General features: G+C 40.5%; 1 protein-coding gene across 1 annotated transcript; it reads left to right on the plus strand.

The window, feature by feature from the left end:
• The first annotated feature begins 17,432 nt into the window (after positions 1-17,432).
• On the plus strand, positions 17,433-26,388 carry LOC101443906 (thiol S-methyltransferase TMT1A). The gene is made up of 2 exons (XM_004453669.5): positions 17,433-18,211; positions 26,058-26,388. Exons 1-2 carry the CDS (start codon positions 17,714-17,716, stop codon positions 26,292-26,294), a joined length of 735 nt encoding a protein of 244 aa, XP_004453726.1. The 5' UTR covers positions 17,433-17,713; the 3' UTR covers positions 26,295-26,388.
• The last annotated feature ends 1,051 nt before the right edge of the window (positions 26,389-27,439 follow it).

Genomic DNA, 27,439 nt, shown 5'->3' on the forward strand with positions numbered 1-27,439 from the left:
ACGGTTCAAACCCCAGGCCTCCCTGACCCGTGTGGAGCTGGCCCATGTGCAGTGCTGATGCGCACAAGGAGTACCGTGCCACGCAGGGATGTCCCCTGCGTAGGGGGGCCTCACATGCAAGGAGTGCGCCTCATAAGGAGAGCCGCCCAGTGTGAAAGAAAGTACAGCCTGCCTAAGAATGGCGCTGCCCACATGGAGAGCTGACACAACAAGATGATGCAACAAAAAGAAACACAGATTCCCGTGCCACTGACAACAACAGAAGTGGACAAAGAAGACACAGCAAACAGACACAGAGAACAGACAACTGGGGTGGGGGGGAAGGAGACAGAAATAAATAAATTAATTAATTATTTTTTAAAAAGTCAGAAATATTGGGGGCTAAACAGAGAGAGGTGGAATGTAAGAGAAACAATAAATGATGGAGGAGAGAACGATGTAAAGGAAAGGGGATAGCACTGGAGACCAAAATTAATACATGCAGAAAAGAGAAAATTGATGATGAGGAAGTGCAGCAAATAAGAAATGTTGCCTGCAGCACTAATATAAAAAAAGAAAAAAGGGGGGAAAAGGAGAAAGAGAGAAGAAGAATAAAAGCAGAGAGAGGAGAAAAAAGAAAAAGAAAAAGAAAAAAAAAGAAAAAAAGAAAAAGGGTGGTGGGGAGAGGAAGAAAAAACAAGAAAACAGACCAACAAAAAGACCAGACAAGGCCTCAGGCAAAGAATCCTCTTTGCAATTGAATAAACTGCTTAGGACTCTGACCTTCCCCTTTTCTCCCTTCCTCACTTCCTTCTCTCCCAAGGCAGCAGGAAGACTGTGAGAGGGTTCCTGTTCGGAATTCAAATGGGTCCCTGCCGAGCCAACTCACCTGAGAAAATGATGACTCTTAATTTCTCGAGAGAGCACCCACCCCTTGCCAGGAACCCTAAATATGCTATTGGAGGCCTGTAAAGCACGTCCTACTGTCCCTCTCCCTTAGGTGTGCTACAAGGGGGCTGGTTAATTTTCTGACTCTCCCTTCTCCCAGACCAAGTTTCCTATCCCAGGGTATTTAGGTAAATTGGGCTCTCTCACCAGATTTGCCTCTTCTCTATTCCTAGGCTTTCCCCAAGTCAGCTAATATCTCCTCCAAACTCAGTAAAAAGGGGGGGGGGGCCAGAAAATTGACCTGCACTCCTTGGCCCCTCTGCACCTCCCACCTAGACTCTCCCACTTCTGGAGTTAAGTCTGTGTTGGGAGGCGTAGAGCAGTGCCGGATTTCAGGGAGCGCTGGGCTTGGGAAACAGAGGCCTGGGAGAATGTGGACTCGGGGTATTTAGCATGGGCCCCGGGAGTTCAGGGGACACAGACTTGGGGTTCACATGTTTGGGGGACACAGGGCTTGGAAACGCCACCCCATGACCGGCAGTTCTCAGTGAACACTGCGGCTCTTAGCCCCAGCGGGGGAGGGATTTACCTTCCCACGGCTTCCGCGTTCAGTGTTAGAAACCCGCAGTTCTACCTTGAGCAAACACCAGTTCTGCTGCAGTCTCACCAGATCGATGTCCAGACACCTCCCACCCTGCACGTTCCTGAAACAGCCTGCTCCGGTAGGACTCTGTCACCACACAGCCGGTCTTTTGTAAGAGGGATGACGATGGTGCACTTACTCAGATGCCACCTTGCTCCGCCTCCCTGCTTTATTTCTTTATGCCATTTTGATCCTTTCAGTCTGAAGAATTCCATTTAGTATTGCTTGTAGGGGTGGTCTAGTGGTGACGAGCTCCTTCAGCTTTTGTTTATCTGGGAATGTATTAATCTCTCCCTCATTTTTTTGTTGTTATCCTCTCCCTTTGCGGTTTTTTGTGTTCTGTCTGCTCTCTGTGTCCATTTGCTGAGCATTCTTCTCTGTTTTTGCTTGTCTCCCTTTTTTTTGTTGCATCACCTGGCAACACTTGTGGGCCAGGCTGCGCTGGGCCGGGTGGTGCTATGCAGAGTGCAGGCAAGCATGCCTTCACAAGGAGGCCCCGGGACATGAACCCAGGGCCTCCCATATGGTAGACGGGAGCCCAACTGATTGAGCCACAGCCACTTCCCTCTCCCTCATTTTTGAAGAAAGTCTTGCCAGATATAGAATTCTTTGTTGGCATAGCTTCCTTCCTCCCTCCCTCTCTCCCTCCTTCCCTTTCTTCCTTTTCCATTTAATAAGTGGAAACAAGGATTAGAGTAAATAATCAAAATGACTCATGCACTGAAAACTTACAAAAACAGCAAAAAACAAATAATGTGAACAATGACAGTAGGCAAATGGGAAAACATGTACAATACAATAAACTGAAAGTCTGGGCAAGTAATTCTGGAAAGAACTCTGGATTTTTTTTTTTTTTTTAAGATTTATTTTATTTATTTCTCTCCCCTTCCCCCGCCCCCTGCCCCAATTGTCTGTTCTCTGTGTCCATTTGCTGCATGTTCTTCTTTTTGTCCGCTTCTGTTGTTGTCAGCGGCACAGGAATCTGTGTTTCTTTTTGTTGCATCATCTTGCTGCATCAACTCTCCGTGTGTGCGGCGCCATTCCTGGGGCAGGCTGCACTTTCTTTCATGCTGGGCGGCTCTCCTTATGGGGCGCACTCCTTGTGTGGGGGGCTCCCCTATGCGGAGGCACCCCTGCATGGCACGGCACTCCTTGCGCGCATCAGCACTGCACATGGGCCAGCTCTGCACGGGTCAAGGAGGCCTGGGGTTTGAACCGTGGACCTCCCATGTGGTAGGCAGAAGCCCTATCCACTGGGCCAAGTCTGCTTCCCAACTCTGGAATTTTTTATAAGTGATATTGAACTGAACAGATTTCCTGCCCTGGAATTTTTACTTTGGAAACACATTTCAAGGAATCTTGGAATATACGTGAAGGAAATCACCAAAAGAGAGTAACCAAAAGAAAAGTCAAGAAATTGATACAAAAATGTTCACGGCTATATTGTGTATGGGGAAAACGAAACAAACCAAATGGCTTAAACAGAGGAAAAACTGCAATTGCTATTTAAAAAACTTAAATAATGTGAACTATTAATACTTAGAATTGGGCATAAGAAATGGTAAGTAAAACAAAGCTTAAACGAAGTCTGTAAATGTAGATTTTGCATACATATAAAGCATGCACAGGCAGTAACAGTGATTATAAGACAATCTTAATAAAAACAAACTATATTTATACTGATGGAAATTGTTTAAGATAGATAAAAAAGTTTTGCAAATTATCTCTACAATGTACTCCACTCTGTAGCAGGAAATACATAGCAGATATTGTTAAAGTAACAAGAAATCAACAAAACTATTCAATGATATATATCCAAATGTTATCATTACTTACTTTTCAGCAAAAACTTGGCTCTCTTCCGTTCATCAAATCAAGGCTCTGTTCTTACTTAAATTGGTTTTATTTTTTTAGGTGGGTCAGAACCTTTGCTGTTTTCCATTTAGTGTCTCTGGTGTTTGCATATTATTGAATTTAATGGGAAACACTTTTATCTTTTGACTTTAAACACCTTAAAGTTTTCTGGAAAAAATAATTTATCATGCAGCAGGCACAGTGATTAATTCATTATAGCAATCTGTTCATTATAGTGAGATGTTCAAGCAACAGTGAGTTCTTGAATTGTTTTTCTAGTTAAAAATGCTAAGGAAGATGAATAAACCATTATTAAATTATTTGCTTCCACTTCTAGTGAATGCCATTTCAAGTCTTAAATGAGAGTTCTAAACACATATTACTGTAAAGTAAAATTTTTATCCTTCTTGATATGTAAATGACACTTAAGAAGTTACTGGATCAGCAGCGACAATGGAAACATGTGACTTAAACCCATTTCAAAGGTTTTATGGCATTAATATAGTCACAAACTTATAATAGACTGACTTTAGTAAGTTTTTTTAATAGTTTCCAGACAAACTGAATGGAAGGAAAGAAGCATGGCTGCAGTATACAAAAACTAATGCTTAGGGCAACTTAAGCACCCAGAGAAGAAAAAGGAGAAATCTCAGATTTTAAAACATAATGTACGTGCTTAGATTCTGTGTTTTTTTTTTTTCAAAGTCCACATACATATAGTATTTACTAAAAATATAAACACACTAAAAATGTATGGGAAAAGATAAAGAGGCTGGGGCTCCAGATCTAATTATAATACCACTTACTTTATTTAGAGTTTATTTAACCATCAGCCTGAACATCTATAGCACACCAGGAAGCCAGCCAAAAGGACCTTTGAGCAGCCAAAATGAACCCCTCCAAGTTCATGCTCTCGTGTATAGGTGACCCAGGCTTTCACGCCAAGCTTCCTTAGTCTGAACTAACTCATAGTTCCCTCAAGCTTGGGTATCTAGCTTCTGGTGCCACAGAACATTAAATGCAGAATTTTTCATGGTACTTGACTGTAATGGAAGAAACAGAAAAATCTCTAAACAGCAGACAAAAGAACTTAAAGGTTATTTACTTGGGACTTACATGTCCCAATATTCCCTAACAGCATCTCAGTAAAATAAACTGCTGCTACTAATCCTGTGTCGACATGGAAAAGTTAAAGTTGATTCTATTCTGGCTTAGAATTAACAGTTTATTTTAGATAGATGTCTAATGAAATGGATAAAATAGAATAGACTTTGATGTGTCATAATAATAGCAAGTAACACCTACTGAGGACTTACTCTGTATTAGCAACTATTCTGAAAACTTAACTTATACACATGTTTATAGGGGGTTAGCTACAAACCTGAAAATAATTCAATCATATGAACCATGTCAATCCTCAAAGAAACTGGGTAAGTAAGGCATTCTTGTGTTATTTCAAGAATTTTCCAGTCTCCAGTCAAGGTTTGTACTTACCTACAGGGACAAAGGGGGAGTCTCTAGATTTCCTGATCGGTCGGGATAATTGGCTTTCATCCTGATCTGCTGACCACTGGTTATCTGAAGACATTTTTCTCTCTAAAAACATAAATATGGTTGCTGTGAATCTTTAAAAAGAATGTTTATCCTCTTCTGATACACTATTATCTGTTTTTCTGTCTTAATTTGCTTGACATGCCTGTCTGCCTAAATGAAATAAAATCATCTTTCCTTCACACCTTTCATTACAGAATCCTTCATGAGATTCACAGAATTCATTATAGTATTTCATTCCACTTTGTTTGTTGGGGGTGGAGTATAAGAAAAATATATATGAGAGAAAAGGATAATCCTATTCCATGAATACAGAATAAAAGCTGACACAGATCACAGTTCTGTTATTCAGACTCCTTTGACTGACATCAGCTGCTTATTAGCATTTGAGATCACTGAGAACCTCAGGACTGCTGCCACAAAGAGAAAAACACTTTTTGTTTTTCAAAGTATCATTTCAAGCAATAGCTGCAGTGCCAATGTAGGCAAAAAATATCTCCAGATTTGCACGTGATGGGAGAATGATCACTCCAATTCTGCAGAATGTGCAGGGCATTATAAAATAATTCAGATAGTTTCCTAGAGCCTGCGTTGTACCAGATACTATGCTAGACAATGGAAATACCCCTCCTTGTTTACAAAGGATGAAGGCAGACACTCAGGAGCAATTCCAAGCACAATCAACACAATTAAGCATCTCCTCAGTCTCTTATCTGTGCAACCCACGGTTTTCACTCCATAATTCAAATACAGTAGCTTCATACTATAAATCAGGAGTTCTTAACCTTTTTTGTTCCACAGACCCCTTTGCCAGTCAAGTGAAAACCATGGATTCCTTACTAAGTCCCACACTATACTGTGTATTATTTAATAAATATATCACACACACCAATACATCCCCACAAGAATAATGTTTTTTTGAACTTAAATTCAAGCTCATGGACCCTTTGTTAAGATCCCCTGCTATAAATGAACTTTCATCAGAAAATACAACCTGCTAAGTGGCAGAAACAATACCTTCGACATGCTCCATCACCTGTCTCCTGGTGTTCCTTGAGCAGGAAGCTCTAGATTGCAACAGGTGTTGTGTGACAGGACACATTTACGAGCAACTTCCAGTTAATTGATAATGGGAAAGTCCAGAAACACAAACCTTAGAGGGAGGGGGAGGGGGGAGGTGGCCAGCTGTTATTGGTCAAGGTTTCACTACCCTGCTGGAAACTCATTGGTGGCGACACCTGGGCCACAAGTAAAGGCTTCTGAAGATGCACTACTTGATTCTGCGCTTTACGAAGGAGCCCCTAACTTCCCTCGTGGCTCACCCAAGCCCAGCGCCCACAGTGGAGGTGCAGTGGGGGAGGGGAGCTAGCATTTCCGTTGAGAGTCTTGTCGCCCTTAGGGTGATTCATTTGCTGGAGGACGCCTGCTGTGGCCGGGGTCCTGCCATGAGGCACCAGGAACCCTCCTGGGGTCCTTTGACCTCGGGCCCTCGCACCTGCTGCCCAGGCTGGGCCTCGCGCCGCGTTTGCAGCACCGGGCGTGACGTCAGGACGCCGCAGCCAATCAGAGCGGCCCGATGGCGCGGTAGGGGCGGGGCGGCAGCGCGGCCCCGGCAGGTGCGCGGAGGCCGAGGCCCAGGGCGCCGTCTGCACCCGCGTCTGGGCTTCGCGCCCTCGGCGCCGCTTTGAGGCCTCAGAGAAGCGCTTGCACTCGGACCCCTCAGTGTGCAGCCACGTGGACTTCAGGAAGAGGGCACAGGACCAGGTAGCTTCACCTTTTTTACCTTGTAACTGAATTTTAAATAACTTCAGACTTAGGGAAAAGTTCTAAATTTTGTCTGTGCCCGGCTCCCAGATTCCCCATGGCTGGCATTTAGCCACATTAATCATTTGTCTCTAGGTAGGAACTGATTTTTCCTGAACCACCTGAGACTAAGTTGCACACTAATGTGCCTTTTCCCAATATACTTTTGTATTTAGGACATTGTTTTACAGAATATAAAATAAGGGCATTCACATTTATTCATTACTACTTTCCAAACTGAAGACGTTATTCATATTTCACCGATTGTGCCAATAATGTCCTTAATAGCAAACGGAATTTTTGTTTCTTCTGATCCAGGATCCGATCATGATCACATATTGCATTTCGTTGTCCTGTGTCCTTAGTCTCCTTTAATCTGGAAGAGTTCCTTAGTCTGTTTTTGTCTTTCATGACCTTGATGTTTTGACAATGTAGGTCAGTTACTTTGTAGCTTTAATGTTTTCTCAACATTAGCAGAATATCACAAAAATGTGTCTGTCTCTGTGTGGTATTAGGTGGCACACTGGATCCATTAGGGGGTGGTGGTAACGTTGATCTAGTGTTACGCTGATAAATGTTTAACAACTGCTCTCCAGAAAAAAATAAAAGCCCTGATTTGTAACATTTGGCAATTTCCATGGTTAATATTAGCCCTGTAGCCAATTTAAGGCTACTGTCCTGGTATCACTGAATATGGAATTGTGAGATGTGCAGTTGTTGCTCATGAGTCGGTGTGGGTTGGTTTTAGCACACCATTGCTTTGGGATTAAGTTTGTGTCTGCCAGGTACTCTGCTGTAAAGTTACTATTTCCATTTCTTATTAAAAGATTTTGTGAGGAGGTACTTTAATAATATTCAGATATCTTGGTTCAGCCATCTGTGGCAGCTTGAGATTATTTATGAACCCTCCAAAAGAGGGTCATGTTTGTAAACTGGTCTATTCCTCTGGGTGTGATATCGTTTGATTTTATTAAATTCAGAGGTTTTAAGTTTACTTGATTAAATCAGTTTAGGGCCTTTGATTCCACCAGTAAGGTGTTATTCAGCTTAAGTCCACACCCCCTTGATGGGCTGATAAAATGGGCACTCACTCCAGAAGAGGAGAGGGAGAAATTTCTAAGTTTTGATCCTTGAGGCCCAGGGAGGGAGCGGAGAGCCATTCGCCTCATAGTTTGCAGCTGAGGAAGCCTGGAAAGAACTAAGCCCTATGCCAGAGCAACACAGGAAGCCTACAGCTGAGACCAGAAGTAGCTGTCCCCACGGAGCCTTAAGAGCAGTTCTTGACCTTTTTTTGCTCCACGGACCCCTTACTAAGTCCACACCATACTGTGTATTACTTAATAAATATATCACACCTGCAGCAACATGTCCCCACAAGAATAATGGTTTTTTGAATTTCAACTCAAGCTCACAGGCCCCTGGTAAGAACCCCTACTTAAGAGGCAGAAGGAAGGAGCGACTAGGCAGAGATCACCTGCCATCTTGTTTCAACACATGGCAGCTCTGACTTTGGTGAGAAGGTACCTCTTATGGTGCCTTGAGTTGGACTCTTTAAGGCCTTATAACTGCACGTTTTTACCCCAAATAATTACCCTTCATGAAAGCCAACAGGTTTCTGGTACTTTGCATCAGGAACCCTTTGGCTGACTAATAAAGCATCCATTGATGGTCCTTGCCTGAATCAATTAATTCTTTTTGTCAAATGGTGATTTTCTAAATCTATGATTTCATTTATATTAGTTTACATTCTATTATAAGAAATAATTTGACCTTCTTCCCTAATTATTTAATTATTCATTTATTTAAATTATTGTGGACTCCTGGATTCTCATTTTGTTCAGTGGCTTATAATCCATTTCTACATTTATTTAGAAATAATTTCAAATTTACAGGACAGTTGCAAAGATAATAGAATCCTACACAGAGAACTCCAACATATCCTGACCCCCCCCCCCAGAAACCCATATTCACCAAATTAACATTTTTCCACCTTTGCTGTATCATTCTATCTTTTATCTATTTTCTGAACATTTGTGAACAGGTTGTACACATCATACTCCTTGAACATGTAATAGTGTCATGTACATTTCCTATGGACAAGGATATTATATTATCACCTTAAGTGAAGTTATCAAGTACAATAAAATTAACAATGATATAAAGTTTACATTTTCAGATTTTTTTTGTATGTCCCAGAGATGTTTCTTTTTTACAAATCAATTTTATTGATACATATTAATAAAGCATAAATCAATACAAAGTATACACTCAATGGTAATCAGTATAATCACTTTTTATCACTTCAGTCATTTTTAGAGCATTTTAATTTTTCCAATAATATAAAAAAAAATGAACCAAAAAACCCAATGACCTCTCAGTCTCTTTATGCTATTCTGTTTCCATCTCTCTAGTTTATTTGTATTTATATTTTGTCTTACATATGCAACATCTTTCCATTCTTTACCCTCATTCTCTTTTTTCTGGTTACCTATATTCTAATTACTAACTTCATGATTTTACACAATATATTTAACTCATAGTAGTGCAATCATACAGTATTTTGTGTCTGTCTTCATTCAACATAACATCCTCCAGGTTCATCCATGTTGTCATATATTTCACAACTTCATTTCTTCTTACCACTGCATAATATTCCATTATGTGTATATGGCACAAAATGTTTATCCACTCATTGGTTAGTGGGCACCTGGGTTGTTTCCATCTTTTGGCGATCATGAATAACACTGCTGTGAACATCGGTGTGCAGATGTTTGTTCATGTCACTGTTCTCAGGTCTTCTGGGTATGCACCCAGTAGTGGTTTGGCTCGCTCACATGGCAAATCTATATCCAACTTCTTTAGGAACTGCCAAACAGTCCTTTTTGGTGGCTGTACCATTCTACATTCCCATCAACAGTGAATACGTGCTCCTATCTTTCCACATCCTCTCCAATACTTGTAGTTCTCTCTTTTTTAATAGTGGCCATTCTAATAGGTATGAAATGATACCTCATTGTAGCTTTGATTTGCATTTCCCTAATCACTGGAGATGAACATTTTTTCATATTTTTTTACCATTTATATTTCTTTGGACAAATGTTTATTTAAGAGTTTTGCCGTTTTTAAATTGGGTTGTCTTTTATTGTTGAGCTGTAGTAAATCTTTATATATAGGAGATACTAAACCCTTATCAGATATATGCTTTCCAAATATTTTCTGCCATTGAGGCAGCTGTCTTTTCACCCTTTGAGGTGCACAAGTGTTTAATTCTGAGGAAGTCTAATTTATCTATTTTTTCTTTTGTTGCTTGTGTTTTGGGTGTAAGGTCCAAGAGACTACCACCTACAACAAAGTCTTTAAGATGTTTTCCTACATTTTCTTCTAGTAGTTTTAAGATCCTGGCTTTTATATTTAGGTCTTTGATCCATTTTTAATTGATTCTTTCATTTTTTTGGTTATTGATACCCAGCTCTCTGCGCACCAATTGTGAAGACACTATTTTGTCCCATTAACATGGTTTTGGAAGATTTGTCAAAAACCAGTTGGCCATAGAGGTGAGGGTTTATTTCTGGAATCTCAATTCTATTCTGCTGATCAAGGTGTATCTTTATGCCAATACCACGCTGTTTTGACCACGGTAGCTTTGTAATACGTCTCAAGGTCAGACAGTGAAATTCCTCCCACATTGCTTTGCTTTTCTAGAATGCTTTTGGCTATTCAGCTGCACTTTCCCTTCCAAATGAATTTGGTGGTTGCCTCTTCTATTTCTGTGAAGTAGGCTGTTGGAATTTTTATTGGTGTTGCATTGGATCTATAAATCAGTTTGGGTAGGATTGACATCTTCACGATATTTAGTCATCCAAACCGTGAACATGGAATGTCTTTCCATTTGTTTAGGTCTTCACTGATTTCTTTTAGCATTGTTTTGTAATTTTCTGTATATAGGTCCTGTACTTCTTTGGTTAAATTGATTCCTAGTTATTTGAGCCTGTTTATTGTTACTGTAAATGGAATTTCCCCCCTTATTTCCTCCTAAGATTGTTCAAGTATTAGTGTATAGAAACATTACTGATTTTTGTGTGTTGATCATATATCCTGCCACTTTGCTGGGCTAGTTTATTAGCTCATTAGCTTCATTGTAGACATTTTAGAATTTTGTAAATAAAGAAATCATGTCATCCACTAATACTGAAAGTTTTAGTTCCTCTTTTCCTATTTGGATTATATATTTTTATTTCTTGTCTAATTGCTCTAGTTAGAACTTGTAGCACAATATTGAATAACAATGGTGAAAGTGGGCAATCTTGTCTTGTTCCCAATCTTAGAGGGAAAGCTTTCAATCAGTACCTCTTGAGTACAATGTTGGCTGTGGGTGTTCTTATATCCTATTATATTGAGGAAATTTCCTTCTATTCCTATCTTTTGAATTGTTTTTATCAAGAAACGATGCTGGATTTTGTCAAATGCCTTTTCTGCATCAATTGAAATGATGATGTGTTTTTTTTCCCTTCAATTTGTTAACTTGTTGTATGTAGCAGTTTGATATTGTTTATGAATTCCAAAAATAGATATTGGATTGTGTTTGTAAACTTTTCTGTTCCTGTGGATATATTAGATTGTATTAAAGTCAGAGGTTTCACTTTTACTTGATTAAATTATGAATAGGGCTTTGATTCGACCACGTCAGTAGGACGTTGAGCCCCCACTCCCTTAGTGGGCAGGGAGTCACAGAGAAAATGATACAGCAGAGAAGGGAGTTTGAGTTTTGATGCTGGAGCCCTGGGAAGTAAATGCAGAGAGAACAACAACACAGGACGAGAGACAGCTCATTAGACACGGCAGAGGCCCCAGGAAGTGAGATGAGCCTAATAGTCTACAGCTGACCTTGTGAAGAGACCTGAGCATCTGAGCCTGGAAAGAAATGAACCACGGGTAGAGAGAAGAGCCTTGTATAGCCTACAGCCTTTGGCTCACTAATACAGTGTATTACATTAATTAGTTTTCTTATGTTGAACCACCCTTGCATACCAGGAATAAAGCCCAATTGGTCATGGTGTATGTCTTTTGATATGCTATTGTATTCTATTTGCAAGTATTGTGTTGAGAATTTTTGCATCTTTGTTCAGTATAGATCTTAGTGTGTAGTTTTCTTGTAGTGTTTAACTGGCTTTGGTATTAGAGTGATGTTGGCTTCATAAAATGTTTTGGGTAGTTTTAGTTTTCCCTCTTCAATTTTTTTTGAAGAGTTTAAACAGGATTGGTGTTAATTCTTCTCAAAATGCTTCTTCACATGCTTCACCTGTGACTCCATCTAGTCCTGGACTTTTCTTTGTTGGAAGATTTTCGATGACTGATTCAATCTCTTTAAGTGTGATTGCTTTGTTAAGTTTTTATATTTTTTGTCGAGTAAGTGTAGGTTGTTTTAAAAAAGTGTAGGTTGTTTAAGTGTAGGATCATTTTTATTTCTGTGGGGTCAGTAGTAACTTCCCCCCTTCATTTATGATTTTATTTATTTGTATCTTCTTTCTTTTTTCCTTTGTTAGTCTAGCTAAGAATTTTTCAATTTTATTGATCTTCTCAAAAAAACAGCTTTTGGTTATGTTGATTTTTCTATATTGTTTTCTTATTTCATTTATTTCTGCTCTAATCTTTATTATTTCTTTCCTTCAGCTTTGGTAATGGGTTGCTGTTCTTTTTATAGTTTATCCAGGTGTTCAGTTGATCTTTGATTTTAGCTCTTTCTTCTTTTTTAATAAAGGCATTTAGGACTATAAATTTCCCTCTCGCATTGGCTTTGCTGTATCCTATAAGTTACAGTAAGTTGTGTTCTTGCTTTCATTTGTCTCAATATATTTTCTAATTAAAAATTTTTTTTTATAATTTCTCTCCCCTCCCCCCTCCCTTTTCTGCTCTCTGTGTCCATTCACTGTGTGTTCCTCTGTGATTGCTTCTATCCTTATTGGCGGCACAGGGACTCTGTTTCTTTTTTTATTGTTGCATCATCTTGTTGTGTCAGCTCTCTGTGTGTACAGCACCATTCTTGGGCAGACTGCACTTTCTTTTGCTCTGGGTGACTCTCCTTATGGGGTGCACTCCTTGCACGTGGGGCTCCCCTACGTGGGGGACACCCCTGCATGGCATAGCACTCCTTGCGCACATCAGCACTGCACATGGGCCAGCTCTACACGGGTCAAGGAGGCCAGGGTTTGAACCGCGGACCTCTCATGTGGTAGGCGGATGCCCTATTCATTGGGCCAAGTCCGTTTCCCATATTTACTAATTTTACTTCCAATTTCCTTTTTGACCCACTGATTGTTTAGGAGTGTGTTGTTCAGCCACTGATTTCAGAAGGTGCTTTTATAATTTCAAACTTTTTATATTTACTGAGATCTGCCTTGTGATCTAACATAGTATATCCTGGAGAAGGATCTATGAGCACTTGAGAAGAATGTAAAATCCACTGAGTATGGCGCAACTTTCTGTATATGTCTGTTAGTTCCAGCTTGTTTTATCATATTGTTCAAGTTCTCTGTTTCCTTGTTGATCTTCTGTCTAGCTGTTCTAATTTTGTGAGTGGTGTGTTGAAAGTATCCAAGTATTGTAGAGATGTCTATCTCTCCCTTCAGTTTTGCCAGAGTTTGCCTCATGTATTTTTTTTTTTTAAGATTTATTTATTTATTTAATTTCCCCCCCTCTCCCGGTTGTCTGTTCTCTGTGTCTATTTGCTGCGTCTTCTTTGTCCGCTTCTGTTGTCGTCAGCAGCACGGGAAGTGTGTGCGGCGCCATTCCTGGGCAGGCTGCACTTTCTTTCTCGCTGGGCGGCTCTCTTTACGGGGTGCACTCCTTGCACGTGGGGCTCCCCTACGCGGGGGACACCCCTGCGTGGCGCAGCACTCCTTGCGCACATCAGCACTGCGCATGGGCCAGCTCCACACGGGTCAAGGAGGCCCGGGGTTTGAACTGCGAACCTCCCATGTGGTAGACGGATGCCCTCACCACTGGGCCAAGTCCGTTTCCCTGCCTCATGTATTTTGGGGCACCCTGGTTAGGTGTGTAGATATGACTGTTATTTCTTCCTGGTGGATTGTCTCATTTATTACTATATAATGCCCTGCTGTATCTCTTACAACTTTTTTGCATTTTAAGCCTGTTTTGTCTGATAATCTTTTTCCAACCTTGCACTTTCAGCCAGTTTGTACCCGTGGATCTAGGGTGAGTCTCTTGTAAGCAGCATATGAATCACTCATGCTTTTTTTTATCCATTCTGTCAGCTTATGTCTTTTAATTGGGGAGTTTAATTCATTCACATTCAATGATATTACTGTAAATGCATTATTTATTTCCACCATTTTATTATTTGGTTTTGGTCTTATTTTTGCCTGTCTTTTTACTCTTTGTTATTTATTCTTGTCTTTTTTTTTTTTTTAAAGAGAAGTAACTCCTTTTTTTTTTTTTTTTTTAAAGATTTATTTTATTTTATTTATCTTCCCTGGCCCCTAGTTGTCTGCTCTCTCTGTCCATTTGCTGTGTGTTCTTCTATGTTCACGTGCATTCTCGTCAGCAGCACCAGGAATCTGTATCTCTTTTTGTTGGGTCATCTTGCTGAGTCAGCTCTCCATGTGTGTGGTGCCACTTCTGGGCAGGCTGCACTTTTTTCACACAGGGTAGCTCTCCTTCTGGGGTGCACTCCTTGTGCATGGGGCTCCCCTACTCAGGGGACACCCGTGCGTGGCACAGCGCTCCTTGTGCGCATCAGCACTGTGAGTGGGCCAGCTCACCACATGGGTCAGGAGGCCCTGGGTTTGAACCCTGGACCTCCCATGTGGTAGACAGATGCTCTATCAGTTGAGCCAAATCCACTTCCCTATTCTTGTCTTCTATACTCTCATCCAAGTCCCTCTCTCCTGTCTTTTTCTTTCAGGTGTTAAAACTCCCTTAATACTTCCTGTGAAGGTGGATTCTTTTTTTATGAATTCTCTTAGTTTCTGTTTGTTTATCACTATTTTAAACTCACATTCAAGTTTTCAGGACAATTTTGCTGCATAAAGAATTCTTGGCTGGCATTTTTCTCTAATTTTATCATACCTCTGTTTTCTCACCTTCAGGGTTTCTGATGAGAAATCCTCACTAAGTCTTACTGGGCATCCCTTGTATGTGATGGTTTGCTTCTCCTTTGCTGCTCTCAGAATTTTCTCTTTATCTTTGAGGTTTGACATTTTGAGTAGTATTCTTGGAGTAAGTCTATTCAGATTTATTCTGATTGGGTATACTGTACTTCTTGGACATGTAAGGTCACTTCTTTTATTAGAGTTGAGAAATTTTCAGCCATTATTTCCTCAAATATCTTCTTGCCCCTTTACCCTTCTCTTCTACTTCTGAACTCCCATGACATGTATGTTGTTGAGCTCAGCTCCCTGAGCCCCTGCAACCCAAGTGTCCATCAACAGATGACCAGATAAACAAAATGTGGTATATACATACAGTAGAAAATTATTCAGCTGTAAAAAGGAATGACGTTCTTACGCATGCTACAACATGGATGAACCTTGAAGACATCATAAGTGAAATAAGACAGATAGAAATTTTGCTTATATGCAATACCTAAGAGGTCAATTTCTAGATTCAGAAGGTAGATTATAGTTAGATGATAGGTTCCCAGGGGGCAGGACTGGGAGGGAGATTGTGAGGGAGTTATTACTTAATGGGCACAGAGTTTCTGTTCAGGTAATGAAAAAGTTGGAGTAACAGATTTGGTGATGATAGCACAATATGGTGAATGTAATTAATACAACGTAATACACTTGAAAGTGGTTAAAATGGGAAATTGAGTTGTACAGGCTACTATAATAAAAAGCTTTTTTTTAAAAAAAGTAAATTACCATTATATTTGAAAATTTCTATGATCCTCAACCACCCTAAAGACAAGATTTTCTTGTAAAAACAGATGGAGGGAAGTGGCTGCAGCTCAATCATTTGGGCTGCCATCTACCACATGGGAGGCCCTGGGTTTGCGTCCTGGGGCCTCCTTGTGAAGGCACATGCTGCGGAGTGCTGCCCAGCCTGCAAGTGCTGTGGAGAGCTGACTCAGCAAGGTGATGCAACGAAAACGGAGACAAGCAAAAATGCAAAAGAATGCACAGCAAATGGACACAGAGAGCAGACAGCAAGAAGCCATGGGGGGGGGGGCGGGTAGGGAGAGGAATAAATAAATACAAACACAGAAAGAATGCACAGCAAATGGACACAGAAAGCAGACAGCAAGCAAAAAAGGCCATGGGGGGTGAGGGATTAAAAAAACAGAGAAGGGAAGCGGATGTGGCTCAAGCAATTGGGCCTCCATCTACCATATAGGAGGTCCAGGGTTTGATGCCCAGGGCTTCCTGGTGAGGGCAAGCTGGCCCACACAGAGTGCTGGTCTGTGCAGAGTACTGCCCTGTGCAGGAATGCTGGCCTATGAGGAGAGCTGGCACAGCAAGATGACGCAACAAAAATAGACACAGAGAGACAATAAGAGATGCAGCAGACCAGGGAGCTGAGGTGGTGCAAAAGAATGATTGCTTCTCTCTCATTCCGGAAGGTCCCAGGATCGGTTCCTGGAGCCACCTAGTGAGAATACAAGCAGACACAGAAGAACACACAGCGAATGGACAGAGAGAGCAGACAATGGAGTAGAGGGGGAGAAATAAATTTTTAAAAATCTATGAAACAACAACAAACAACAACAGATGAATGTTTGGAGCAATTTTCTGAAAACTTCAGGTTCCCAAATGTAAATATCTGGACTGTTTTTATCTAAATTAGCTGAGTAATATATTAGTTGGGTACAGTTTGAAGATTGAGACCTGGCCTTAAAGATGGGCAGGCTGAAAAAATGAATTAAAAATGATCTTGGGGGGAAGCAGCTGTGGCTCAATCAGTTGGGCTCCCGTCTACCATATGGGAGGCCCTGGGTTTGCGTCCCAGGGCCTCCTTATGAAGGCAAGCTGGCCCACGCGCTGTGAAGAGCTGACAGCCTGTGCCACGGAAAGCTGATGCAGCAAGATGATGCAACAAAGGGAGACAAGCAGACAGAGAAAAAATGCTCAGCAAATGGACAGAGAAAACAGCAAAAACAAGCCACCAGTGGGGGGGGCAGATAAATGAATAAATAAATCTTAAAAAAAAAAGATCTTGGGGAGGGGAGGTAGCTCCAGTGGTTGAGCACCTGCTTTCCATATATGAAGTCCTATGTTCAATCCCCAGTTCCTCGAAAGCACAACAAATGAAAAAAACAACTTTCATTGGGGAGGGGATGTAGCTCAGTCGTCGAGCACCTGCTTCCCAGGTTATGAGGTCCTGGGTACAAAAACTGGTACCTCCTTAAAAAAAAAAAAATCTTGTTGCTGAGTTAGAAAGTACGAGCTTAGGCTGGAATGCAAAAGAGGGGTTGGGGGATTTGACTGAGTATGCCAGGGAGGCATATGCTGTCATTTTTCTTTTTTATTAAAGAAATAAAAGGTTGTGGGGACAGAGCGGGGATGGGAAGGAGGTTTGTTGTGATCCCGAGCCTTTGCAGCTGGCCTTTGGTGCAATTTAACCAGGCTCCACCTATGGGTCACTTTTCTTTGAAGAGGTCACTGGAGAGCCAGGGCAGATTGTAATATACTGTGCATACAAAATTATAGCAGGAAACTGTAAAGAGAGCTCAAACACAGAGAAGGAGAAGAGGGAATGGATTTGGAGTAAGAGACTGTAATCAACTTTCCTTCCACGGACAAGCTGAGAACTTTTTCATTTTGCTTCTAGAAACTAAGGTATGAGACAACTTTTGCCAAGTGTCTATTAACTGGGCCAAACAGGCCTCTTGCCAGTGGGTGCGCTTGAGCTGCCTCTCTCCGGCACAGCCAGTTCTTCATCCTCAGCAGCTGATTGGCTCTGGAGCGCGGCCAGAAGCCTAACTTGAGCAATTAAAGGCGTCGGCTCTCTAACTGTTGCTCTGTTTTTTCCTCTGGAGAGATGGCGTTTACTATCTTCGTTCTCCGGCTGGCCATCGGCGTCCTGGCATTCCCCGTGTACCTACTGGACTTTCTGGGCTTGTGGACCTGGATATGCAAAAAATGGTTCCCCTACTTCATGACGAGGTTCACGGTGACGTACAACGAGCAGATGGCGAGCCAGAAGCGGGAGCTCTTCAGCAACCTGCAGGAGTTCGCGGGCCCCTCCGGGAGGCTCTCCCTGCTGGAGGTGGGCTGCGGCACCGGCGCCAATTTCCAGTTCTACCCGCCGGGATGCAGGGTGACCTGCGTTGACCCCAACCCCAACTTTGAGAAGTTCCTGATCAAGAGCGTCGCCGAGAACCGGCACCTGCAGCTGGAGCGCTTCGTGGTGGCCGCCGGCGAGGACCTGCGGCAGGTGGCCGACGGCTCCGCGGACGCGGTGGTCTGCACCCTGGTCCTGTGCTCCGTGGCGAGCCAGGAGCGGCTCCTGCGCGAGGTGCGCAGGGTGCTGCGGCCGGTGAGTGGGGGCCGGGAGCCGGGGGGAGCGGCCGCTGTCCCCGGGGCAGCGCTGCCGGCTCAGGCAGAGCCCGCGCCAGAGTGACAGGCGAGACTAGCGAAGGCACTGCCAGCCCCACGGCGGGAAGGAGCTACAGGGAGAGACTGGTAGCTCTGAACACGTGAAAACGCAGAACTTCCGCACAGGACAAAATCACCACTAACAAAGGTAAAGTTCACAAACAAACTTGGAAAAAAGTATTGGTCAGGATTGATATTCAAAGACTAATAACCTTCATATAAAATACTTTAGTTAATATTAATAAGATGGCACAAATCAATAATCGATAAAAATGGGCAAAAGAACACAAATGTAAATTTAAAAGTAGACAACTACATGATAAAAATGCTCAACCTCAAAAAAAAAAAAAAAGCTCAACCTCACTGACAATAAAGTAAAGCAAGGTATATTTTTACCTATTTGTAAGAGACTTTTAAGAACAGTATGGTGTTAGGGTTTGGGAACAGACTCTCCCAGGTATCTGAAGAAGTGTGAAGTGTATTACCTCTTTGGAGGGCAGTTTAACAATATCAAATTTCAAAGTGTACACACTCTTATCCAGCAATTACACTTATAGGAATTTATCCTACAGCCATAAGGCACAAATGTGCAAAAGGCCATCCGTATGCAAAGATATTTATTGCAGCAGTATTTGTAATGCCACAAATTGTCCAAACAAGTCTCTTTAAGTAAATGGTCACATAGTTTCACAGAATACTGTGCAGCTATTAAAAAGAACGAGGAAAGGTTACGCTCAATGAAAAATCCCCAAGAGATAATGCCAAATGAAAATAAGCAAAGAAGGCACAGAATATTTTGTAGAGTATAATTCCATTTGTGGGGGAAGAGGAGGATATATATATATGTGTGTGTGTTTATATATATATGCCAATGGAAATGACAGACAAGAAACTCTTAACAGTTATTTCCTCTAAGGATGGTACTGGATGTAGGAGGGAAGACTTGCTTTCCATTTTATTCCTTTCTGTGTGATTTGAAATATTTTATTTGTATGTAATTCTCATGTATTACCTTTATTTAAAAAACTAATTTAAAATAGTTTTATTTTGAACAAAGTTGAACATACATAATGTGTAGGTATTTTAACATTTGCATTTACTTCTAGGGGAACAGTAATCCCCAGTTTTATTTTCCAGTAGAAGTTCCACTGGAAGAAAGAATTTAGAGATAGGGATTAGAGGCAAGAATATAACCCTGTCTTTGTTTCAAGGAGAGCAAACATAAAGCAGTAAATAAAAAAGGAACTGATTTTTTTTTTGAAAGATTTATTTATTTTTAATTTATTTCTCTCCCCTTGTCTCCCCACCCCAGTTGTCTGCTCTGTCCATTTGCTGTGTGTTCTTCTGTGTCCGCTTGTATTCTTGTCAGTGGCACTGGGAATCTGTGTCTCTTTCTGTTGCATCATCTTGCTGTGTCAGCTCTCCGTGTGCACAGTGCTACTCCTGGGCAGGCTGCACTTTTCTCCTGTGGGGCGGCTCTCCTTTTGGGGTGCACTCCTTGCATGTGGGGCTCCCCTACGTGGGGGATACCCCTACGCGGCATGGCACTCCTTGCATGCATCAGCACTGTGAGTGGGCCAGCTCACCACACCGATCAGGAGGTCCTGGGTTTGAACCCTGGACCTCCCATGTGGTAGGCAGTCTATCAGTTGAGCCAAATCTGCTTCCTAGGAACTGATTTTTATTGCCGTAATGCTGACTTCTTGTGTCCTATGTCCTAAGAGTTGGCAGAGTTAGTAAATGTTTTGCTACAGTGTTACAGCACCTCCCCAAGTTAAGTAATTATAATCTCCATATCATGGCACTGATGATATATTTTACTCTTAAGGATATCACTTTCTTGGACATTCTTCTTTAGCTCCTGCAAGAACTTACTCTAGACTGGATAATTACCAGGAGCTTTATTACATTCTTATTCAATCCTTACAACAATCCTTTGAAGCAGGTTTTATCTTCCTGTTGGGATGAAGAAACAGACTCAGCCAAGTTAAGAAACCTGCCCAGAGTCACATAGCTAGTAGGTGTGACCCTATTTATGCAAATGTTTTCCCCCATTTTAAAAATTAGAGCAGTTGTGAGCTTACAAAGCAATCATGCATAATGTGCAGAATCCCACACATCACCCCTCCACCAACACATTACATTGTTGTTGAACATTTGTTACAGATTATGAATGAACATGGTCAGACTATTACCACTAGCTGTGGTCCAGAGCATACACTTTGTATATTTGTCCCATACATTCCCTATTATTAACATCATGTATTAGTACTGTATATTTAGAGTTCATGAGAACACTCTTGTATTTGTACTGTCAACCAAGTCCATCTTCCACCACATATTTCACTGTTATACAGTCCCATGCCTTGTACATTCTTTCCAAATTATACACTCAGTGGCTCTCAGTGTCATCAGAGTTGTGCATTTATCATCCCACTAAACCCTTGAACATTTTCCTTAGTCCAACAGAAAAAAATCCTATATCCTGTTACATCCTTAGCATTGTTATAGTACCTTCTTTGACTCTGATGTATGAATATTACAATATTGCAGTTAACTATAGTACATAAGTTACATTAAGTGTATTTTCCTATTCATCACCATATTCTTACCACCTTGTAATATGACTCATATTTGTATTATTAACCACAATCCTTATCCACGTCTGGGTTCACTAATTGTAAACGTTCTTATAACTACTCAGAATGTTTGTCCCTGCGATTCTTTTTTGATTTTTATCTGACTTCAACATTTCTGCCACCTCTGCTAGCTGTTCTTCCTCTGCCCATCCCCTAAACTTTAAGGTTCCTTTCTTGGCTCTCACTTCACTACACTCTTGGTCCCTTGTGTAATCTCATGCACCCCCCAAAGTTTTCAGGTACCATGGATATACAGATGATTTCCAAATCTGAACGCCTAGCCCACATCTCTCTTCTAACCCCAAAGCCTGCACATCCAGCAGTCATCCAGATGACTCACAAGCATCTCTACAGCTTAGCACACATAATACGGCAGCATCAACCTCTCCATGTAAAGTTTTTAGGTGAATCTGTATTTTCATTAGTCACATCATTTACATAAATGTGATAAATGATGCAAAAATATGAGACATGGTTATTCAGTCTCAGGGCAGTGCTTGGTGTGCATTCAGACTTCCACACCAGCTCTGTGGTTCTCCCGCAGGTTGTAAAGCAGAGCCTGAGAACAACTTTCAGATGAGTTAAAAGGTTATGGAAAAAAAAAGTTATGAGAATAACGTTCAGATGAATTAAATGGTTTAAAAGGCATAAAAGGAAAAGTTTAAAAATTTTAATTGAAAGGTAAACAACAAACTGGGTTTGTAGTGTATAAAGTCTTATTTTAATAAATGCCCTTACAAATGAGTAAGGAAAAAAACCAATATTTCTATGAGAAAACTGATAAAAGGATATAAACTGACAAATCAGGGGGAAAAAAGAAAAGAAAAAAAGAAATCTAAATAACAAATATGCCTTGATAAAACATGACAGCTATTAAGAATATTAAAGATATGCACATTTTTGAAATATCATTTTTTTAACTATCAAATTGACATGGAATGAAACACAGCATTGATAAGGATATATGGAAATGGCAACTTTTCTTCATTGCTGGTCTGTGTATAAATTCTGTACAATTTTTCCACAGGGCATTCTGACATCTTGTATCATAAGCTTTAAAAAAAGCACAGACCTTTGACTCAACAATTCCACTTTTTAGCAAGTTACTTATTTGGAAATAATTAAAGATGGTCAGATTCATCAATGAGGGGGTTCATTGCAACAGTATACAGAATACTGAAAATTTGGAAATAACTTGAATAAGAATGGTTAAATAAAAGATAGTACCTTTAGTGCTGTGAAATTATTTTTAAAAATGTTTAAGATTATTATTAAAAACAAGCAAAATAAAGCAGTTTCAAAACATTATGTATATTACCATCTCAATTTTGGGAAAAATACATATTCATATAAAAGTAGTCACAACAAAATAGTAACAGTAGTCATCTTCTAGGTAATGGAATGGTAATTGATTGTTTTGTTGTGTTTTTTTTTTTTTTAACTGTTCTCTATTTTCCAAACTTTATAAACATTTTGGTTAAGCATTGTTGCCAGCTTCTGGTTCAAAGCCTGGTTCTGATATTTACAAGTGTGTGACCTTATGCAAATTACTTATTCTCTATGTGACTCAGTTTCCTCATCTGTAAAAAGAGGGATGATAATAACAAGTTTGTTGTGAGGATTAAATGAAGCAAATAGTCATAAGTATGAGGAACAGCATCTGGTATGCAATAAATGCTTTAAGTTTTTAGCTATTTTTATGCATTACTTTTTTTTTTTTTTTCAATGAACATGTAGATTTATTTCAAATCAGTTTGGTACATGATACAGATTGGTTTTGCAGTTTTGAGTGAACTGAAATAGAAATTTCTAAATACAGCAGTGTCTGTCTGTGCAACAAACATCCAAAAGATAAAATAAGGTATCTGATAGAACTACACCTGCATTAACAAATCAGATGAAAAATCTGAAAAGGTTTCTACATACCTTCTGGATTAAAAAAAACCCAAAAAATTATTAATGGCTCAAGATATTAAATTGCTAAGGGGGGGTGGGGAGGGGAGAGGGCAGAAATTAGTCCAAAAAAGCTATGAGTTGTTGCAAGAGCTCCTCTGTGGATGTGCTAAATCTAACTTTCTTATGATTTTGTTGTCAGAGTGGTGCTTAAAATCACAGAAAGTGAGAGGTGTCAAATCAAGCTACATTTTCATAAAATTTGTGACTTGTGTTGACATTAATGTATGGCAAGGTATTCATTACCCAGGTAAATGACAGTTATACCATTGTATCTTATTTCTGCCACTTTGGGATGGAATGGAAATTCCGTTTTCCGTTTATTTCCAAATGCACATTATAGCTTATAGCACTCACAGCCATGGCACCATAAAACTAACAGCCATGGCACATAATAAATTTTGTGAGGTACCTAGAATATTACTAATGGAAACACAAAAGTATGAGGTAAACTAACCTACCTTTTCCCAATCCAGAGATTTTAAACAAGTAAGGCACTTGAAAATATTAGGTGTATGTACAAGTGTGCAAGTAAAACAAACTTTAGCTGTACCAACAAGAAACAGAAAAACAGATTTACTAATCTTCATTTTAAGACCCTTTAATATAATTATCTAAATAAATGCAAGGAGTTTTCAGTTTATGAAATGGACCAAAGTAATTTGTCTTTCCCACTATAAAATACTGAAAACCAAGTGCTAAGCTGAGCCACTACTGACTAAAGCTAAAATGAAAAATCTTTAATGATAACCTAGAAAAACAAAAGGCCCGTTTTAAACTAACTTAAGCCTCTGAACTAATCCAATATGTCAAAGGCAGGGGAAAAGTAACCCTTTTAAAATTTGTTCTAAATAAAAACAAAAAACTAGTGCTTCATAAAAGTTATAGAAGTATGCATGCTCATTACATTATGGGAATTGAAATTAACAAGGGAAGGAGAGAATAAAGCAAGCAAGCTCAACCTATTCATACAGGGTAGTCATAAAACAATAATATTAAAGCCTACAGTAATTAATAAACCAAAATGCCTTAGATTTTCTGAAATTCACTGGTCACATTTGTTGCCAGAAAACTTGAAATGATTGTCTCTTTGAAGAGTTAGTAAATGTTTCTAAAAATATTTACCTTCTTGCCTCATGAAAGTTAATTTTCAAGAAAGCTTGGTGGAAATTCTTTCAGAGTACAATGTTAAGATACTTTTTTTGACATAGGAAAATACAATTAAACAAATTATATCTCTAATTATACTTTTTAACAGCCATAAGAAAAACGTTGGGAGGCGTAATACACGAATGCCTTCAACTTTGTGTAACATCCTTTGCGTTAAGGTATTCAGCTTTGAAGTAGACAAGCTTTCAATTAAATAGTAACAGTACAGTATATCAAAACAAGTTTACTACTGTTCACTTCAACAGTTACATCCTCAGAACCAACTTTAACCTTCCTTAATGTGAAAGAACAAATCAAGAACAATTTAAGTTAGTGTACCTACCTTTTAGTCTGTCTTTTAAGGCACTGTTCTTTATTTTCTCAATGATATAAGGTGCTTTACAAGTATCAACAATAACCTGCTATACATTAATGGTTTGTATCCCTTCATTTCGTTAAATCTGGAATGTAATTCCCTGTGTGGCATCTTATTTCTAATGTAGAAAAAATAACTTATCAAGCACAAAAGTTTTCTCTAAGGATACAGTTTAGTGCTACTGAATTCTTAAATTTATTCCATTTTTTAAATGATATCCAAATTTCCACCTGATTGATGCTCATTTGGCACATACTTCTAAATTCTGGTCTCTAAACTATATCCTGAGTTAGGATCAAAGTAACGCAGCATTCAAGCTTTAAAATGAGTAAATTTAAACTGCCAAAAGAGTCACGAGGTTGTCTGCGCAGAACAGACAATATTTTCCATCACAAAAAGTTACATTTGGCATGTCAAGAAGAGAGAACATAATCCCACAGCAGCAGCCATTTAAAATAAAAGAAGACAGCCATAGGATTCATGCAGAATATATTAAATATTCCCAATGAGCAAAATGAACACGAACTGATTTTTCAAGGACGATGCTCCAAATTATCCTATATGCATCCTTTGGAAATTTAAAGATCCTGGAATAGCGTCTTCCATGTGGTGGGACATCTTGAAAGATATTATTTTGGTTTCAGTGAATGACACGAATGAACTGCCAGTCTGTGCTACTTTGATGGTGTTTTACAGAGTGTGGTAATTTCGTTCTTTAGATTTGCAGAATTTATAAAGAAAGAAAATTACAGCCTGAACACCCAAGACAAGGACAATTCCTCCAATGAAACTGGCTGCATCAAAGGTAGACTTCCGTGCAGGTTGTGAGGTTGGAGTCACAGTGGTATTTGTTGTACCTGATGTAGGGACTGGGGGGGAAGCTGTAGTAGAGGAAGGCAAAGTTGTTGTGATTTTAGCTGTAGAATTGGTTGGCAGCGGGAGGGAAGTAGGAGCAGAACAGAATTCTGTGCCATTCACCACACGGCAATCACTGACTGTTGAATTATGTGAACAGTAGCTCTTATCTTCTTTACATTCTATCCAGAAGCAAGTAGTATTAGCAATGCTAGCATTAACACAGGATAAGCAGTTGTAGCTTTCACAGGTTTCTGGGCTGGAGTGGTGGCTGGAGTAGTGACCAGAGCGGGGGTCGTCGCGGACGTCACGGTTTTGCTGGTGGGGGGCGGTAAAGAGGATTTCAGCGTGGCCGGAGTGACGGTGGTGTTCAGAGCCGTGGCCAGCACACAGAGCGCGGCCAGCGAAGTGGCGGCCCAAAGCAGCCGACCACAGAGCCCCGACGCCGCGTCCTCGGCGCTGGTGCTCCGGTGAAAGTTGCGGCGAACAACACTTCCTCCGTCCCCTGCGGCGCAGCCTCTCAGACTCCGCTTCGCTCCCCCCCCCCCCCCACCCCGCCCTATGCATTACTTTTATGATCAGAATATATAGCTTTAATTGCTTTAAACCGACCATAGATTGGAAGCTGTATGTAAAATATGATGAACTACTGACCAAATGGTGTCTTGGTAAGTCGTGATTTATCCATGTCACTGTCTTCTCATGAACATACTTGTTTAGAACTGGCTGGGGGACCACTGAAAAGTGAAGTGTAAATGATCTGGTAAACCTGTTTTCCCAAAACTAAAGATGCCTGAAATGGTTTTCTTCCTCAGGGAGGGGCTTTTTATTTCATGGAGCATGTAGCAGCTGAGCCTTCGACTTGGAATTACTTCTGGCAACAGGTCCTGGATCCTGCCTGGCAACTTCTGTTTGATGGGTGCAACCTGACCAGAGAGAGCTGGAAGGCCTTGGAGCAGGCCAGCTTTTCTAAGCTGCAGCTGCAGCACCTGCAGGCCCCGCTGTCCTGGGAGTTGGTGCGCCCTCACATCTTCGGATATGCTGTGAAATAGCACGGAGTGGAAGTAGAGAGCTGCATAATTGCCATTCAGAGTTACATTTTAAATACTAATTGAGAGAAAAGAACTCCTCATTTTCCATAGTTATTTTCAGTTTGCCCATCATTTTTTGGAAAAAGTTTAATTTTATCCTTAAAAGTTTTCCCTTACAGTCTTCTTTTTTTTAAAGATTTATTTTTATTTTATTTCTCACCCCCCCCCCCAGTTGTCTGTTCTCTGTGTCTGTTTGCTGCGTGTTCTTCTTTGTCCGCTTCTGTTGTTGTCAGCGGCACGGGAATCTGTGTTTTTTTTGTTGCGTCACCTTGTTGTGTCAGCAATCCGTGTCAGACTCTCTTGTACATTCAAACCAGGCCTTCAATATACTACATTTTGTCTCTCCATTTGAGTTATTGGCTAGGTGGGTCACTATGACCCCTAAAACAATAAAAAAGTATCTACTACATCTCTGGTTTTGCTTCTGAAGTGGATGGATAGTATGATGCAGTTTCAAACTCCTGCTGCAACTAACGATGGCTCAGTATGTCCAGATGTACCACGGACATTGTCTCCAGACTGGCTGTCCATAGTGCCAAAGGGCGCAATGCACCAGGCTGGTGAAATACTGGAGCCTTACCCAGGGTCAATGGTGGTAGAGCATGCTGGCCATGTGAAGGGCATACCAAGTGGAGCAATGACTACCAGAGCAATGAGAGCAGAACTGAAATACAATTGGCATTATGGCCTGTTCCCATGGAGAGAGAACATGTAAGGTATTGCATACCTGGAGCTTAGATCTATTAATTGCAGCTCAAAGAGGAACTTGTATGTTGATTAGTATTAAGTTCTATACCTTTATGCATGATGATTATGATGATATCGCTTCTATTCTAAGATCATATGCAGAGGGAAACTGAGCGTGTTAAAAGTCCTGGTAAAGTTAATTCATTTTCTAAGTAATTAATGAATGTGCCTATAAGACAAAAGAATGGCTCTCTTAAGTACTGTCTTTATTTTGCTTACCGTCTGCCTGTCTTGTTGCCTGTATTGTCTTATGAGTTTATGTCTCGGGCAGTGCCTGTCTTCATGCCTCTCCTAGCTGTCCTAAGCATAACCAGTGCTGTGGGAACTGGTCTTGGCAGGTTAAACCCAAACCTGACAGG

The sequence above is a fragment of the Dasypus novemcinctus genome, chromosome 12 (genome assembly GCF_030445035.2).
Source record: "Dasypus novemcinctus isolate mDasNov1 chromosome 12, mDasNov1.1.hap2, whole genome shotgun sequence".
Lineage (NCBI taxonomy): Eukaryota > Metazoa > Chordata > Mammalia > Cingulata > Dasypodidae > Dasypus > Dasypus novemcinctus.

Coding starts and splice junctions, on each gene's coding strand:
- LOC101443906 (XM_004453669.5), top strand. CDS start 17,714: ATGGCGTTTACTATCTTCGTTCTCCGGCTGGCCATCGGCGTCCTGGCA. Junction 18,212..26,057: donor TGCGCAGGGTGCTGCGGCCG/GTGAGTGGGGGC, acceptor TTTCTTCCTCAG/GGAGGGGCTTTTTATTTCAT.